The 17017-nt window shown below is 42.1% G+C and overlaps 1 protein-coding gene across 1 annotated transcript in view; it reads left to right on the top strand.

Annotated features, from left to right (window-relative positions):
• The first annotated feature begins 1193 nt into the window (after positions 1–1193).
• Positions 1194–17017, top strand: part of CD109 (CD109 molecule) — a 97904-nt gene continuing 82080 nt past the window's right edge. The window contains exons 1-3 of the mRNA XM_048495810.1: positions 1194–1405; positions 2089–2249; positions 16771–16799. Coding sequence (XP_048351767.1) covers positions 1296–1405; positions 2089–2249; positions 16771–16799 — 300 coding nt within the window. The 5' untranslated portion in view covers positions 1194–1295. The remainder of the gene's footprint in view (positions 1406–2088; positions 2250–16770; positions 16800–17017) is intronic.

The following is a 17017-nucleotide window of genomic DNA, read 5'->3' as shown; positions in this document are numbered from 1 at the left end:
ACAGACAGTGGCATGCATTAGAGGCACTCCAGAACTACAATCTAGAACAAAAATCACAGAGACAACCTGTGTCTCTTACCCCGTTCCGGGCCAAAATGCCTTAATAGCCAGAAAACAGCTAGGGGCTTTTTTTTTTTGCTGTTCTGGAGGCATTTTGCCTCTGCATTTTTCATTCTAGAATCTAGATTGTAATCCGGGAGTGCATCTAATGCAGTGATTCCCAAAGTGGGCGCCCCCGCCCCCTGGTGGGTGCTGCAGCGATCCAGGGGGGCGGTGATGGCCACAGGTAGAAACATTAATAGATATATCTTTCTGTTTAATTGCTATTAAAATTTTTAAAAAATTAATTTCCAGGGGGCGCTAAGTAATATTTTTTTCTGGAAAGGGGGTGGTAGGCCAAATAAGTTTGGGAACTACTGATCTAATGCATGCCACAGTTTTTTGTGGTCCTCTAACTTGTTTAATGCGGGTTCCGGGCCGTTCCTGCTGCTTCCGGCTTTTACCCTATCCCAACAATTTGTATGATTCAATGGCCCAAATACTTGGTCTATGAAATCACTGTGATGTGGGAAACTCATGTAGTTAAGTATTTTTGTTACCATATAAATGTGACCTGTGGAGCTTTATTATGGGTCACTTGGGGGCAGCAGAATAGGCTATAATGCTGCATTGTCTATGTGCGAGTCAGACAGAAGGTAGCACAATTTGTGTAGTTTGGTGGTGACTTTATAACATCATCTTCTTCTATGCCCTTCTGGCACATTTTGTACTTCGATGCCTCTCACTTATGTGGCAAGCCAGCCAAGAGGCAACACCCTTCGGTTTTGCTGGAGGCTATTTTGCTCCATCTCTGACTCAGAGACACCATGGAAATTTGTTTACGAGAGCAAAAACTCCTTGCCCTTTTTGCCCAAAATATAGGTTTCTGCGGAAGGGTAGATAGTTCTGAGCTGCGCGGGAGGATCGGTAACAGCGTACTTCTTGCAATAGGTCGGAAGGGGGGAGGTTATGTGAGTGGAGATACCCTCACCCCGCGAGTAGCGCAGCAGAGTGTAGAAGACCCCCCCCCTTCCTCCTCCACACACACACACACACACACACACACACACACGGTGCAATATAGGAATCGCGGGGTGGAGCTTTTTCTTTTGGGAAGAAGCTGCCGCTCCCTCGCCATAAGGGGCGTATTTCCCTGCCCCTACTGACGCCCTGCTCCCTGCTTCTGAGCTAAGGCTGTGGAAAGAAAGGCACGAAGCGACATCTCTGCAAAGCGGATTGCAAGCTCCAGTCTCAGGATGCCGTTGTGGCCAAGCTCTGCTCATGCCGCTCGGAGGGGCTCTCAGCAGAGCTCCTCCACCCATCTCGTCTTGTGCCTTTTGACAATTTCATGGGTCGCCGCCGCCGGGTATGGATTGAAAGAGAATGGGTGGGAGAAGGGAACGTGAGAAAAGCAGGGCTGAGTGTTGGCTTCGTCCCCAGCTCGTTGCCAGTCAACAGAAGGCCCGATTTCGCTGCGACATCTCTGCAAAGCGGATTTATTTGGGATGCACGATCCGGTCCAAAGAGTGCAGAGAGTTCTGTGCTTTCGAGTACAGGGCACTTATTAAACGCAGCTCAGCTAATTCGTGAGACATCTTGCTAATCTCAAGAGTTTGGGTGGCCGAGCTCTTCAGTGGGCTAATCCACTTTAGTGCTTGTGATTACAGAAAGAGGGTGGTGGTGGTGAGAGATGCTGGATTCCCTATGGTAGGTCCCAAAGCTATAGTTTTGCATATTTCAGGACAGGGGCCTTGTGAACGGATTTGTTCCTTCTGGAGTTTACTAATTAGATGGACAAATTTTTAAGTTTCCAGACTTGGTGCCATGTCGTTAGCACTCCCTTGATCTCCTTAGATACTTGCTAGACCTAGAGTTATATAGCCAACAATCCCCTCACCAAATAATTTGGCTGCATCCAGGTGTGAGTTTAGCCTCAGATTAGTGAACACAGAAAACACTTATTAATTCTGTTCTTTCTTTTGTAAGGCAACAGCTTCAGTAATCACATGGTGATCCATACCTTTGATTTAGATTCTTTTTGTTTTTTAGGCCTAGATACTTGTTGACAGCTCCTTTGACCTTCAGACCTGGAACTAGTATGAGTATTGGAGTAGCTCTGCTGAAGAACAGCCCACCAGAGGTTACAGTAAAAGCAGAGGTGACCATTGACGGCAACACTGTACTACGGGGAGAAGCTGTGTTTCAAAGAGGTGAGATGATTGCATTGTCCTTCCTTTAGTAATTAGGCTCTGTTTTTAAAGATGAAATTATAACGTTGTCATTAATTTCATGGGATAGAAATGTGTAGTTGATTGCATCGAAAACAAAATAAGAGTCCCGGGGCACCTTAAAGGCTCATAATAAATCAAAGAATGTAAACTTAAAGAATAACAAAAAATTCTGCAATAAATTTGGTAGGCTTGAATATGCCTGAGGATTCTTATTTGTTTTTTATTTGTTCTTATTTGTTATTTGTTTTTTAATTGATACTGAATTTTGAAAGTTCGAAAATAGGTATATCCCACTCTGTATACAAACTGCAAATGGAGAAAAGAGCAATGTGATTAACGGCATATTATTTAAGACTGAAATTATTTCCTGGTTTATTAGTTATTTACATGCATAGCTTGTGATTAACTTATGGAAAATAAGGTGCCTGCTCTCCCTGCTCCTTTATTGGCACTGTTCATCATTTGCTCTCTACCAGGCTATGTCTTTAAATTTATTTCTTGATGACATCACTTTCCCACAATTTATACTTGGGATAGGAGAGGCATGTGACTGGAAGAACATTTGTAGCCCTGGCAAGAACTGGGTTAGAAGAATTGCTCTAGAAAAGCCAACTGACCTCTGTGTTTATTTGAGGTGGTGGTCCAGAATCTGAGTTATGCTTTTCAGGACTGCAAGTGCCTGTATTTTTCCTTTCTGAAATTGGAATTCTGGGGATAGGACCAGAATGCTTCTGCCTTAGGCTCTTAAGGTCTGCCTTAGCAACACAAAATATATTTTTAAAAATTAATGTTATATTTTAAAAGTAACACAACGTAAAAATAGATGTAACAAAATGTAGAGGAAAAAGCCTTTATGGATTAAAAAAGGCAAAGGTTACATATATGTATATATAAAAAAAGATGAGTCAACTTTTGTCACATTCTGAATTATATAAAGCTATTCTTATTTATCATTTTACAAGTTATATAGCTCTGTTAAAATTCGTCTTCTTTTAAAGGTTGGAATAAATGTAAAACCTACTGCACATTGGTCACATTAACTACAAATCAAACATCTGCAAATAATAATAAACTGTCTTTAAAAACTGCCAACAATAATATTCTGAAATATTATACTCCATATATTTTAGTTGCCTTTCTTATTTCTCAAGCACAATGGCATGATATTTATTTTTCATGTTTATGTTTTACTGTTTCTGCAGGAAGCTCAGATAACCCTAGCTAAAGTCATCCCATTTTGCCCTTATGACAATTCTGAGACAGAGTGACTTGTCCAGCTTACAACCGCTAGCAAACAATGATTCGAACTAAGGTCTCAAAGCCCATGCCAAGAAACATGGGTGTAGGACACTATATCACCTGTTTTTTGGGAGGGACTTTGCACAGATCCAAAACAAGTCTGCCCTGTTTTATTTCTCCCAACCGGTTTTTTTTTTTTACATTGCCAAACAAGCAATTTCTTTGAAAAATTCAGGGTTGGAGCTGCTCCCGAGTGAATGGCCAGGCAGGAGGCACTGTATTTGTCTCCCTTCCACCCCCTCCTCCATGGTGAGGGAGAAGCTACCTGCCATTGCCTGGCCATTGCAGGGAGGCCCCTTTTCCTTTTAATTTTTTTTTTGGTGGCTTGCATCTACGTAGCTACGCTGGTGCAGCTGGTCATATTGTGGGACATCAGTATGGCTGTGGCGGTTCATTTGTGCAGGCCTGTGTAGCTACGTATGTGTGGCAAGTAATTAAAAAAAAAAGAGAAGCATGTTCATGCAAAGGCATGACAGTAACCTGAATTGTTTCCATGGGCTCCAATTGCTGCCTACACAGAATGCATGTGAACGTGAAAACAGGAAAGCAGGTTCCTTTGTTACGACTGCAATCACGACTGTTATACGTTTACTGTGCAGAATGGGCCAAACCTAAGTTCAGCATATTATTCGCTATACTATTCTATTTGTGGGCAGATGTTCAGAGCTTCTCAGTTGCAAATCATATTAACTACACCCAATAACAACATAACTCCGTGGCTGGAATGGAATTGGGCCGCAGCCCATTTTATTCAACTGCTGGAAGCTGGGGGAGGCAAGAGGGCATATCAAGCATTGGGACAGCACCCTTGCTGAGACCCAGACCGTCCCTGCCCAGTGGGGGATAGGACAGGAAGTTAAGGATGCCACCAGGGTGCAAGCCCCTTCGTGATACCCCTTCCTGCTGGAGTGTCGGGCTCGATTGCAAGGCACCGCGGCCTGCGCCATGAGCCCGCCCAACCCCAAGCCTCTTAATGAGGCCCCTAACCGCGGAGAGGTCCGGCTCGCAGGCTCGGCCTCTCCAAAGATGTGATCCCCTGCCCACACCCGCCAGGGCTGCGACAATAATATAACAAATAAATAGCAATTCCCAAAACCCTTGAAACAGAGGGAGGGATGGCCGATTTTGTCTCGACCAAACAAGGAGGGTCAGACTGTATGTGCTGCGCTTTTTTTTTAAGGGGAGGGGGTTGAGGGACCTTCTTCAAGTCGCGTTTCACATCCCGCCGCTTCAATCATGCGAGACCGGGGGTTCTGCCTGCAACTCGCCTGTGCGTGCTTGCCTTGCTGCTGGGGATTTGCAAGCAACCTTCCCCTGCCGCAATTACGGCCCCCGTTGATTCTGGTGCTGTGATTTATCATCAATAAATAATAGTCTATAGGATTGCCAGCATGGTGTAGTGGTTAGAAATGGTGAACTCTCATCTGGTGAGCTGGATTTGTTTCCCCACTCCTTCACATGAAGCCTGCTAAGTTTTCTTGGGCTAGTCACAGTTTTCTCAGAACTCTCTCAGCTCCACCTATCTCACAAGGTGTCTGTTGTGGGGAGAAGAAGGGAAGGAGTTTGGAAGCCACTTTGAGACTCCTTATAGGAGAGAAAGGCAGGGTATTAATCCAAATTCTTCTTCATTTATGTTAACAGTTATTCTGTATGGAGACAGTTGTGTTTTTCTTCTGTTAAAGACATCTAGATAAATGTGTATATCAGTGCAGGAGAAGGGTGGCAAAAAAAAGTGGAAGGAACCCCTCTAAACAAAAGGGTTGTCTGACTTTTCTGGAAGAGGAAATTACACTTTTATGGTGTTTACTATTTTAAATAGTTTTTCTTGTAGATATGCATCTTTTTAGAGCTGTATGGAGGTTTATACGTGTACTCTGGCTTGGATGGTGGAATGCGTGACATCAAAAGAACTAGTAAAATAAAGAAAAGGTTCATGAAGTGTTAAACATGGAAATGTGATTTTTAAAGGTTAGATGGTATAGCAATAGAGACCAAGCCATAACATTATGAAAAAGCATGTGACCATCAGATAGAAAGAGGGTACATTATGTTAACAACTATTAAGAAAACATAGGCAATATCCACTAAATACCTCTCATATAATTACATTCCATACTGCAGTTATATACCATATGTGGGAAGATTAAAATGTTGTTATTTGTATATCTGCGATTTTGATGATACATATGGAACAACATACATGATCTTCCTAATATGCATGATCACAATCTGAAAGGGAAAACATGCATATATTCCAGCTTCAGAACATGTAGTACCAGACTCTGAATTCATGTGGAAAAGGTGTACTGAGGCAGAAAATCCAAACTTTTTCCCTTGCAGACGAAATGGCGGTTGTATGTATCTGGTCACACTACTAAGGATGTAATTTCTAAACAGGAGTTATGCGTTGTGAAATGTGAAACCTGGACAACACAAACACAACTCTGCAGGAAAATGTGTAGATGGTAGGCAAGAAATTAATAACACATCTATGTATTTATTATACAGCGATCCTGTGGTGTAGAATAATCCTGAAAAGCAGTATCCATAATAACCCTTTCTAATGCTATCTTTCTGCATTCGGAATCAAGGAAGAGTGGTGGGTGTATGCCATTTGGAAATGTCCATAATATGAAGGAGGTTATGCAGGAGGAGGATAAAACATGAATCCTGTGCACTGTTAGGAATGAAGTCTCAGGTATATCTGGAATTTACTCTTGGGTCGGCAGCCACAGGTTTGTGCTGCAAGTTGGTTTGAAAGAAGGTTTGAGCAGGCATAATGCAGGCTTTGTATGTGAGAGGTTGTAATTTGCTTTTTGGGCAAGCACAGAATAGAAAGAAAGGGACAGTGTATTTGCCCTGGAAAAACCCCATTTTGTACAACATAAATTAGATTGTGCCTTCTTTTCTGCAGTAAGGCTGTTTGTAGTCCACTTCCAAGCAACCACAAGTCTTGTCTCAGCAATGACAAAGCTTTATGAAGCCATTTACATAGCCTTCAGCATCCACTCCCACCTGCAATAAACTAATTTCAGTGTTATTGAGCTAATATATGGGAAACCTTTTGAATACTCTGAAGCAACAAATAAATGGAAAATATTAATTGGTTCTAGCAACATTCTGTAAAGGAGAATTCACTGTATGGACTTACAAAGAGAAAAAAAAATCTCACAGTTCCGAATGAATGAAGAGTCATCCTGTACTCTCACTCCTACTTCACATTCTGATTCATTATCAAAAATAAAAATCTCAGACTGTAAATTAAAAAAAACTTCCCAAAAAACCAAACTTGGATTCCTTCTTTCCTTTAAGAAGTAGAGCCAGATGACTATAAGAAGATTCCCTGAGGTCCAAATTTGACATGGCTTGCAGATGCATGTGTTTTTTTCCTCGCCCTTGAAATTACATCTTGAACGTGTTTATTTGTTTAAGCATGTGTTTATTTCATTAAGGTATTTGTACCATTTGCTTTCATTCCTAAAAGGACAAGTTCAGTGGGCGGAGGTGTGGGGGAGAGGTGAAAAAAAGCCTCTTAATGTTTTTCTTTGTGGCCATTTTCCCCCTAGCTACTTTTCCACCTATGGGACAAGAGGTAAATGCCCATATTTCTTCTCTGGGAGGAGAAAAACAGATTTGCTGCATTAGATTTGCTGATCTCATCAGATCTCAGAAGCTAATAAGAGCTCCAATGAATACTAGGATTGTGACATGGAGGCAAGCAGTGGCAAACCATCTCTGAATGTCTCTTGCCTTGAAAACCCTTTGACATCGCCTATAAGTCAGATGTGATTGATGCCCCCCCATCTAATCTGGCACGTTTTTCCAAGCATGGCCAAATAATATCATCAGGACCAATAATGGAACTGTCTTGTTGCATCTCCTATTTGCTGCTTTGTTACTTATGCTAATTTGAAGATGTTGTGACCTTCTTGCCTTCACATGTGTAAATGTATGTTCAGAAGCAGGATTTTGAGCCCCATCAGGGGTGGGGGTGGGGGTCTGAATCTGATAGTGGAAGTGGTGTGGGCTTCCAATGGAGGAAACACCCTGCCCAAGGCATCTGGTAGACAAGTGAAATGCCAGAGTGTAGATGCCACTGGTTTCCTGCAGTGCGGGACTCTACACCAGTGTCCCAGCACCCCAGCCAGTTTCACCAACACTGTGGGGGTGGTCCAGGGGCATGGCTGGGTTGGAGCTAAAATTAGTTGGCTTCCTCCTGGCCATTAACCGGTTTATGCCTGTGCCAGCCAATTCGGACTCATGCAACCCTTTTGAGTCACGTAAGTCTGTTCAGCTACATAGAGGCTTTTTGGTGGCAGGGAGAATTTTTGACTTCCCTGTGCTGTCTCTTTGGGGTTGTGACTGAGCACAGCCAAGGCACCACAGCCAGGCTCCCTGCTTGTGGATAGGATTGCCCATTATTTTATTGCATCTGCTTGTCCTTTGCTTTCTACTTAAGCCTGAACCTTTTTAAAAATCTTTTCGATAAAGCCTGTTGCTTTTATTGGTATATTCTACTGTATGTTTGAGAGTCAAAGCTCAGTTTTTGTCAAACTTTCAGAAAGGGATTTATTTCAGAGTCCCAGGGTAGATTGGAACTCACTATCTTTGACTCGGTAAAAACATATCTCTATACCACGGCCTTTAATTAGTGGTTTTTATCTTATCTTTTTAATGGTCTATGATTTTTAATGGTCTATAACTAGTTCTTACATCATTTATGTCCAATGACTTGTTTTTAGTATTGTAGTGATTTTAATTGTAAGCTGCCTCCAGCAGGACTTTTGAGAGGCGACAAAGAAATAGCCTGAATAAATAAATCAATCTATGGCAGAATTCAGACATTAAAGAGGGTGAGAGCCCAACTTGTTAGAACCTTGCTCCTCCTGTTTTTCCCCTCCCGTCTCCTACAGAGTATCCCAATTGGAAACTAACTCTAATTAATGCATTGTCAAAGCTTTCACAGCTTGAATCAACTGGTTGTTGTAAATTTTCCAAGCTGCATGGCTGTGGTCTGGTAATTTTCGCTCCTAATGTTTTGCCCAGATCTGTGACTGGCATTTTGAGAGACATATCATGGTAAGATATTTTTCTCAGTGACATGCCTCTGAAGATACCAGCCATAGATATGGGCGAAACATTAAGAGCAAAAACTACCAATCTATAGCGACACAGCTAGGAAAACCCACAACACGTAACTGTGGCTACCCATGATAAGTGCAGGCATGTGATTTGACTTACCTCATCTTATGCTAGCTTGAATTGTATTAAGTCAATGCTAGCTTTCATTGTATTCAGTCCCTAATCAGTGGTATACCCTTCACCACCCATTAAATTCTGTTGGATTTGGTGCAGCTTTGTAAATTTCTAGCTAGCAGTCTTCATGTGAGGAAGGGGAGGGGAGAGGAGGAATGGAAGAAGGAGCAAAGTGTGCACATGAGGCTGGCATTGGAGCATGTTTATCCACATCCCACTTACTGCCAGCTTATTGTGGTACCTGGGTATAAAGGGAAGACTTTGGTCCATTACATTTTAGACTGACTAACAAATTAGGGCCTTGTATGTATGTATGTATGTATGTATGTATGTATGTATGTATGTATGTATGTATGTATGTATGTATGTATGTATGTATGTATGTATGGGATTTCTATACCGCCCAATCCCCAAAGGGCTTGGTATCCACCTAAGACAGGTAAGCATGTAAAAATGTTACTCCAAAAAAAGTGATTGAAGCATGGGTATATTTCAAGAGCACTTTTCAGGGGGCTAGGACTGACTTTTACTTTTTGTTGTGAGAATGCTTATTAGGAAACCTGGGTTGTTATGTAATGGTGAAATGGCTTTCGGTGGCATCCTAAGTATATGCCATTGAAGTCTAAGGGCTTAAAAGGATGCAACTCTGCTTTTTGTTAACTCATTTCTGAACAATTAAGGTGTCACACAACTATATAAGTTGTGGGTGGGGTTTTTTTTTTTCATTTTCAACATTTTTATTCTTGCAAGCTGACAAAAGTTCAGGTGTTCTCGTTCTACAGTAACTTGGTACATCTCTATTGTATCATGGCACAAATACAAAGGAGAAACCTTCCACTTAAAGAAAGGAAAGGAAGTTTTATTTTGAGGCCATGAAGAGTAGGTGCCATAAATATATGGAGACTATAATCTAAAGTGTAAGAAAGATACTCTGAGTAAAGCATGCAACCAGGAGTTAAGGTATATATAACAGACCTGCCACAATTGTGAAACATCAAAGACTTGGGAGTTAATTGGTGCTTATTTAGGTGAAAGATGAAATTTTGAATCTGAGTTAAGAAAAAAAATCACAACCAAGAGGTAATAGACAGTGACTATGAAAATGGTTAACATGCTCAGACAAGCAGGGATCATATAAACACTGGGAAAACTTTCTGTGCCAGCAGCAGAGGCCTGCTTGCTTAATGTTGATAAAGCAGCCAAGAAAACACTGATGAATGCTAAGACATGCTATTGTTTTGCTTATCCTCCTGCTCTGCGATGTGACTCAGACATTGCTGTAATCCCTGTCTAATTTCGGAAAAGCTGAAAACTTCTGAATTTAAGACATCCAGAAAAGTACTTCAGCTGGATGTTAAAATCAAGGCATATAGTTCAGTCTCAGTAGAATGTGCAAAAATCATAATACTGACCATCTATCGTACTTACTGGAGTTTTAATACAGTGCAATCCTTTTTTCTGATAAATAATTTCCAGAGAATTTTACAAATACCTTCCTGGTAGCAAGGAGGGGTAGAAAGGTATGTTATTAAAAAAACTCACCATAAGCTCCCGGCCAACTTTACCAGCCATAGGGCACTATCCATGGTACTTTCCATGGTAGGAGCAGGTTTCCCCTCCCATACCAGATTCACAGCTGAATTGTGTGAGATAATCTAGCATGTCCTTGAATAATAATCTCTCTCTGTCTCTGTCTCTCTCTCTCTCTCTCTCTGTGTGTAGTAACTAACAACTATGGAGAATCAGGGAAAGAACTAGGCTGGAAAATTTCCTTTGTCTGAGGCAATGGCTTTGAAATTCCCTTTGGTGAATCAGACCTGATGAGCATTAAATTTAGGTATACGTTTGTTAAAGCTGGATTCTGCTGCAAAAGAGGCTCATATAAGAATTCAGAACATTTCTACACAGAATATGTAACCAACTGATGCGCTTTTTGTGTAGAACTTAAGAACTATTACTTTAAATGACATAATTACTGTTCCAAATGTAACATGGTGAAATATAATTCTACAGCACATCAACACTTTCAGGATAAAAAGGTGTTATGTTGTATTCTTTATAAAGAGTATCTTTAGATCCTTTTGAATGAAGATTTAATTATGTTTAATAGGATTTATTCTTAAATAGAACAGTAAGGGCATGGGAAAATTTATCTGGATGACTCCATTTTATGGGTAGATCTCTAGAAAGAAAACATGGAACTTTACAACTGCAAGCATACTTTATGTGCAGAAATGGTAAACTCCAGCTGTATGTACAATTGAAGAATTGTAGGTGAGATAGATTTGGAAGAGATGGCCAAATTAACCTTGTTACTAAAAGAAAAGAACTTAGAAGAGAAGAAGAAGAGTTTGGATTGATATCCCCCCTTTCTCTCCTGTAGGAGACTCAAAAGGGCTTACAATCTCCTTGCCCTTCCCCCCTCACAACAAACACCCCGTGGGGTAGGTGGGGCTGAGAGAGCTCTGAGAAGCTGTGACTAGCCCAAGGTCACCCAGCTGACGTGTGTGGGAGCGTACAGGCTAATCTGAATTCCCCAGATAAGACTCCACAGCTCAGGTGGCAGAGCGGAGAATCAAACCTGGTTCCTCCAGATTAGATACACGAGCTCTTAACCTCCTACGCCACTGCTGCTCCTTAGCTTAACTTAGTTAAGTTTTGGACAATTAGAAACCCTTGATAGACTATTTGGATAAAGCAGTAAAAAATAAATTGATGAAAAGTAGTTTTGAATGGCAGGGATTGTTAAAATAAGATCCAATAGAGAAAAATGAGACTATTATCAGTAGTAGCTATAATGATCCAATTTTATCTACATTGTTGATGCCAAATACCATATATACTCCGGTATAAGTCGACCCAAATATAAGTCGAAGCACATAATTTTACCACAAAAAACTGGGAAAACTTACTGACTCGAGTATAAGTCTAGGGTGCTACCGGTAAATTTCAAAAATAAAAATAGATACCAATAAAATTACATTAATTGAGGCATCAGCAGGTTAAATGTTTTTGAATATTTATTTCAAAGAAAAACAGTAAACTAGCTCTGTAAGTGGAAAAGAGGGTCAACAAAAACAATATAGATACCAATAAAATGTTTTTGAATATTTATTTCAAAGAAAAACAGTATGGTATCAACAATAACTTTAAAAGTTCTGAAGTGGAATATATAACTCTCACAGACAGTACCTCTTCAGAGTTTCATAGGGAAGATGCTCAACAAGATTTCCCCTTTTAAAAAGTGCCTACAGGTTCTCCTTCAACACGGATTGCTTATCATTACACAGTGAAGATGCTTGTGTGGTGATGGCAGCCCCTGCCCCAAAGCAAGTCTATTTTGCAGGTCTGCAAGCTCAGCTGGAGAGAAGTCCCACCTGCTTTCCAAAAACACTGGGTGGGGGCCGAGAAAGGTGCTGGCAGTGGCTACACCCCAGGGCATCTGTGTGTGTGTGGGATTCCTTCCACCATGGGCTTCAATGGTGCGGATTTCCCAATCTGTATGGCTCCCTAGCATTCGTGGAGCTTCCTGGCCTGAACAAAAATTCTGTAACATATAACTTTAATATTTAATATTCACACCTATTCACTGAATATTCACTGTGAATGAAGCTACTGACCACCTGTAGTGCAGCGAAGCAACAGCCCAAGGCTTACCTGGGAGCTGCCTTTGTGTCCACATAGCAGGGAGCAGGTGCAGAAAAACACCCTCAGCTCCCAGCCTTTTTTCGCTCGCCACCCGTTCCCCCCACCCACTCGCCACCCGTTCACTCGCGTATAAGTCGAGGGGGGCTTTTTTCAGCACAAAAAAGTATATAAGGTAATAAAAAATTACCTTTAGTGTTAATATTCCTTGTTAATGTAGTTTATGCTCAGTGATTTTTTTCTTTGTGTATAAATCCATTTAAGTAGTAACAACATTTTTAATTAAAAAAGGAAAATTCATTTGAGAACATGATTATTTTCTGCTTATCCAGTGAGATTGCTCTTAAGCTTAAAAACAAACAGTGGCCCTTTCCGCACGGGGCCAAAAACAGTGGCCCAGGGACGGAAAAACACTGGTCCCTGGGTAGCAGTTTGCGCAGGCAGCGCTGCTGCAATGCAGCAGCACCGTCCTGTGCGGCCCCGAGTGGCGTGAAGGCGCCGCTTTCCACCTCCCTTCCCAAGGGAGGTTTTTGGAAAGCGGAGCCTTCCCATGGAGCCGCCTCTTCTGCGTTCCCCCCCCCCACTCACCTCGTCCTTCAGCGTAGGTCTGGAGGGCTGCTGAGACCCGCCCACGCTGCCCTCCAACCCCTGGAGGTCGGAGGGCAGCATGGGCGGGTCCCTGCAGCCCTCCAGACCGACGCTGGAGGACGAGGTGAGTGGGGGGGGGGAACGCAGAAGAGGCGGCTCCATGTGCGAACGGCCCCCTCCCCTCCACCAGCATAATTCCTGCTGGTGGAGGAGCGCCCTTTCCGCTGTGTGGAAAGGGCCAGTACAATCCTGTGTACAATTACACCATTGAAACGGGTGGGTATAAACTGGAATACCTTTTCTTAGGATTGCACTGAAAATCTCAGACTTGGAAAGCTTAAGAAGTTCTTAAGCTCCCAAGTTTTCAGTAAGATCAAGGCCTAACATTGCTTATCTTTTCTGCTTGAAAGTTTGGAATTTGTTTTTATGTTTTGATTATGGTTCCTCATATGAGTCCAAAAAGTTCAAGTAGATGCCCACAGAGTCTTTCAGAGCCATGTAACAAAGACAGACTGTAGACTCTTTGGATTAGAATATTTGACATTTTGCCACAGATATTTGCTTAGTAGCAGTCTGTATACCCACTGCTTTAAATAGTTAGCTTCTTTTTATTCTTTTCAAGCCGCTACTAATAATTTGGCTGGATTGTAGGTGAGTCCCACCCCCACCCTGTGGTGTTTTCCATGTGTAAGATAAAAAAATGGATATTCGAACTTAGGAAAAAGCCTGGGCATCATCACAGCATTGGCTAAAATATAATAATAAGTCTCCTAACAAAATTAAAGAAGTAGCAGCTATGATAAAATTAAGCAGTTTTTCTATATATGGAAGTTCGTGCACAATTTTAGAAACACAGCAGAGTGAAAATGGTGTCAGGAAGGTCTAAAGACCTTCCCCCAGTGCTCCAGTTTGGGAGGCAAGGAAGAGAAACACTTCTGTGCTAAAGCAGCTTTTGAAAAGTTTTTGTAGACTGTTTTTGGTAAAAAAAAATATTAAGGGGCAAACTAAACATATTGCAGAGGAATCGATATGTGTTTTTTTCTATGGCATAGCTGAATGTTTTCTACACAGAAATAGCTGCTACGGTGGGGCAGTATCGTAGTGAGAAAAATTATGTTTGTTGAGTGGGTGATAGAACGATGTGGGTGATAGAAGTGGCTACCACTTGAATTTGTGCCTCCTTTCCTCAGCAGCTGTTTTTTTTTAAGTAAGGCTGTCAGAAATGCATTCATGTCTGGTTTTGTCCATGGATATTTAATTAACAAGGATTTGTAAGATGCAATGCTCATTATACAAAGTAGGCTCCCTATTCACAGAGCTATCTTGTGATGCAACTTGTATTAACTCTATTCCATACTCGAAGATAAACCTGTTACAGCATTATAGTGAGAACTTGTATTAACCCTATTATATACCAGAAGATAAACCTGTGGCAGCAGTATATTGAGAACACCTATTGTAAGTACAATATTTTCTCGGAGCTCAGCAGATGGACCTGGCTTGTGTCACCGAAACCTGGGTGCGTGAGGGCGAGACTGTCGCCTTGTGTGAGGCCACATCCCCAGGTTTCACGTATCTCCACCGGTCACAAACACAGGGCCGGGGTGGTTGTGTAGCAATGTTCATCCGTGATTCTATCCCCTTTAGAGCTGCCCCAGTCCCGGAGATCACCAGTATGGAGTGTGTCGGCCTGGAGTGGATGGCTTCAGAGAGGTTGGCGTCCTTTTGGTGTACCAGTCACCTAGCGCACCAGGGGATGGCCTGCTGCGGCTGTTGGAGGTGGTTGCAGACTGGGCGTTGCTGTTCCCCAGACTTATTGTCTTGGGTGACTTCAACGTCCATGTCGACGCCTCCTCATGTTCAGTAGCTGTGGACCTGGTGTCATCTATGGTGACACTGGGTCTCTCATTAGTAAGAACTGGCCCCACTCATGAGGCCGGACACAGTCTGGATTTGGTCTTTGGGTCTGGGGTTGATATGGTCGTCTCCTCTGTTGATAGAGTGCCATGGTCCGACCTGAAGGTCCGGATGGACTTGCCATAAGTGTGAGGGGGTGCTGCAGGGGGGCTGCTGTGGGGGGAATCACGCTGACCCCCCCGCGGCACCGCCCTCCCCACTCCCACTGCCACTTACTTTAGAAAACTGAGCAGGCTGGAGAACAGGCCTTCCTGTTCTGATGGGAACTACATTTCCCAGGGTCTCCTGGGAAATGTAGTTCCCACCAGAACAGGAAGGCCTGTTCTGCAGCCTGCTCGGTTTTCTAAAGTAAGTGTGGGGGGCGCCGCAGGGGGGCCGCTGTGGGAGGGAATCACGCCGGCCAGCCTGCGGCGCCCCCCCCTCCAGCGCCCCCCACACACTTACTTTAAAAAACTGAGCAGGCTGCAGAACAGGCCTTCCTGTTCTGGTGGGAACTACATTTCCCAGGAGACCCTGGGAAATGTAGTTCCCACCAGAACAGAAGGTCTGTTCTCCAGCCTGCTTGGTTTTCTAAAGTAAGGGGGGGGGGAAGGGGGAGGGGCCAGGGGGATTTTGAGCCCCCCACATGACCCAAATCTGTGCGCCCAGTGCGTCGCGCACCCCCTGTCTCTTGGGAGCTTCGCCACTGCCCCCATCTCCTATTAGCTCCCATTGGAAACAATGGGGGATGGGGCACCCTTTTTGGGAGTCCATACCTTTGGATCCCCTGGACGAAATTTCACAAAACCTGGGTCGTATCAGTAAGAGACTCTCCTGATGATACCACCCAGCTTTGGTGAAGTTTTGTTCAGGGGGTCCAAAGTTATGGACCCTCAAAAGTGTAGACCCCATCTTCTATTAGCTCCCATTGGAAACAATGGGGGATGGGGGCACCCCCTTTGGGAGTCCATAGCTTTGGACCCCCTGGACCAAACTTCACAAAACCTGGGTGGTATCAGTAAAAATTCATGAAGAAATACAATTTAAAAAAATTCAATGAAATGCACTTCAGAAATATATGTTTTGGAAATGTATAATGTTATAAAAAGGCAAAATTATATAATAATAAGACCCTATTTCAATATCTGGCAAGGTGGCCAGATTAGTTTTAGCTAAAAATTGGAATGGTACGAAAATACCTACTATTTTGGATTGGCAAATGAAACTGTTGGAACTAGTTAAGCTCACAAAAATAATAGGCTGTGAGGATCTTGAAGACAATAGCAACTTTATTGATCAATGGCCACATTGGATTACATACCTGGAAGAGAAATGCAACAAAAATATTCTATATTGCAAGGAATTTAAAATATATTCTCTTTTTTATTTCTTTTTCTCTCTCTAATAATTACCATTGAGTATGCACTTATGGAAGTTGAATAGTTTATTATATATTATTTTATGTTGATTACCAGTAATTATTCTCAATGATGTATCAAATATATTTGTATAAGTGATTGATGTATTCTTCAGTTTCTGTATTTACTTTTGGCATGAATAAAAAAAGATTAATTTTACATGTAGTTGTAATGTGTTGCCATTTTTATCTTTAAGAGTTTATTTGCATGTATTTAAACTGTAATGGATAGTTTAAAAAGTGAGACTTTTTCTTCTATCCCATGGCGTAAGGTAGCTTACTCTCATGGAAGAAGCTCTTCCAGTCTTTGTGTTCTCCTGTTTTCTGGGTGGAGGAATTTTAGTGGCTTTAAAGCTAGCATGGCTATAGCTGATAATTTTCTTCTCTTTCAAAATACAGATTCGGTTGGGACACTTGTTCTTCCAGCTGTAAGTATTATCTTCCTGAAGCACTAAAATTTGTTAAAAATGTTTCCTGAATTTATTCTGTACCTTTTAATTTAATCTTCATGACATTTTAGTTTTGTGAGTAACGTGTGGAATGATATTCCTTCAGATATGTAACATAAACAAATAGAACTGCTTCTTGTTTTCCTGGAAGTCCTTTACAAAGCAAAGGGTTTGGGATGTTACCCTGAACCCACGTC

This window comes from Sphaerodactylus townsendi, linkage group LG01 (assembly GCF_021028975.2).
Source record: "Sphaerodactylus townsendi isolate TG3544 linkage group LG01, MPM_Stown_v2.3, whole genome shotgun sequence".
NCBI classification, from domain to species: domain Eukaryota; kingdom Metazoa; phylum Chordata; class Lepidosauria; order Squamata; family Sphaerodactylidae; genus Sphaerodactylus; species Sphaerodactylus townsendi.
This window is presented reverse-complemented; position numbering and strand designations above follow the sequence as displayed.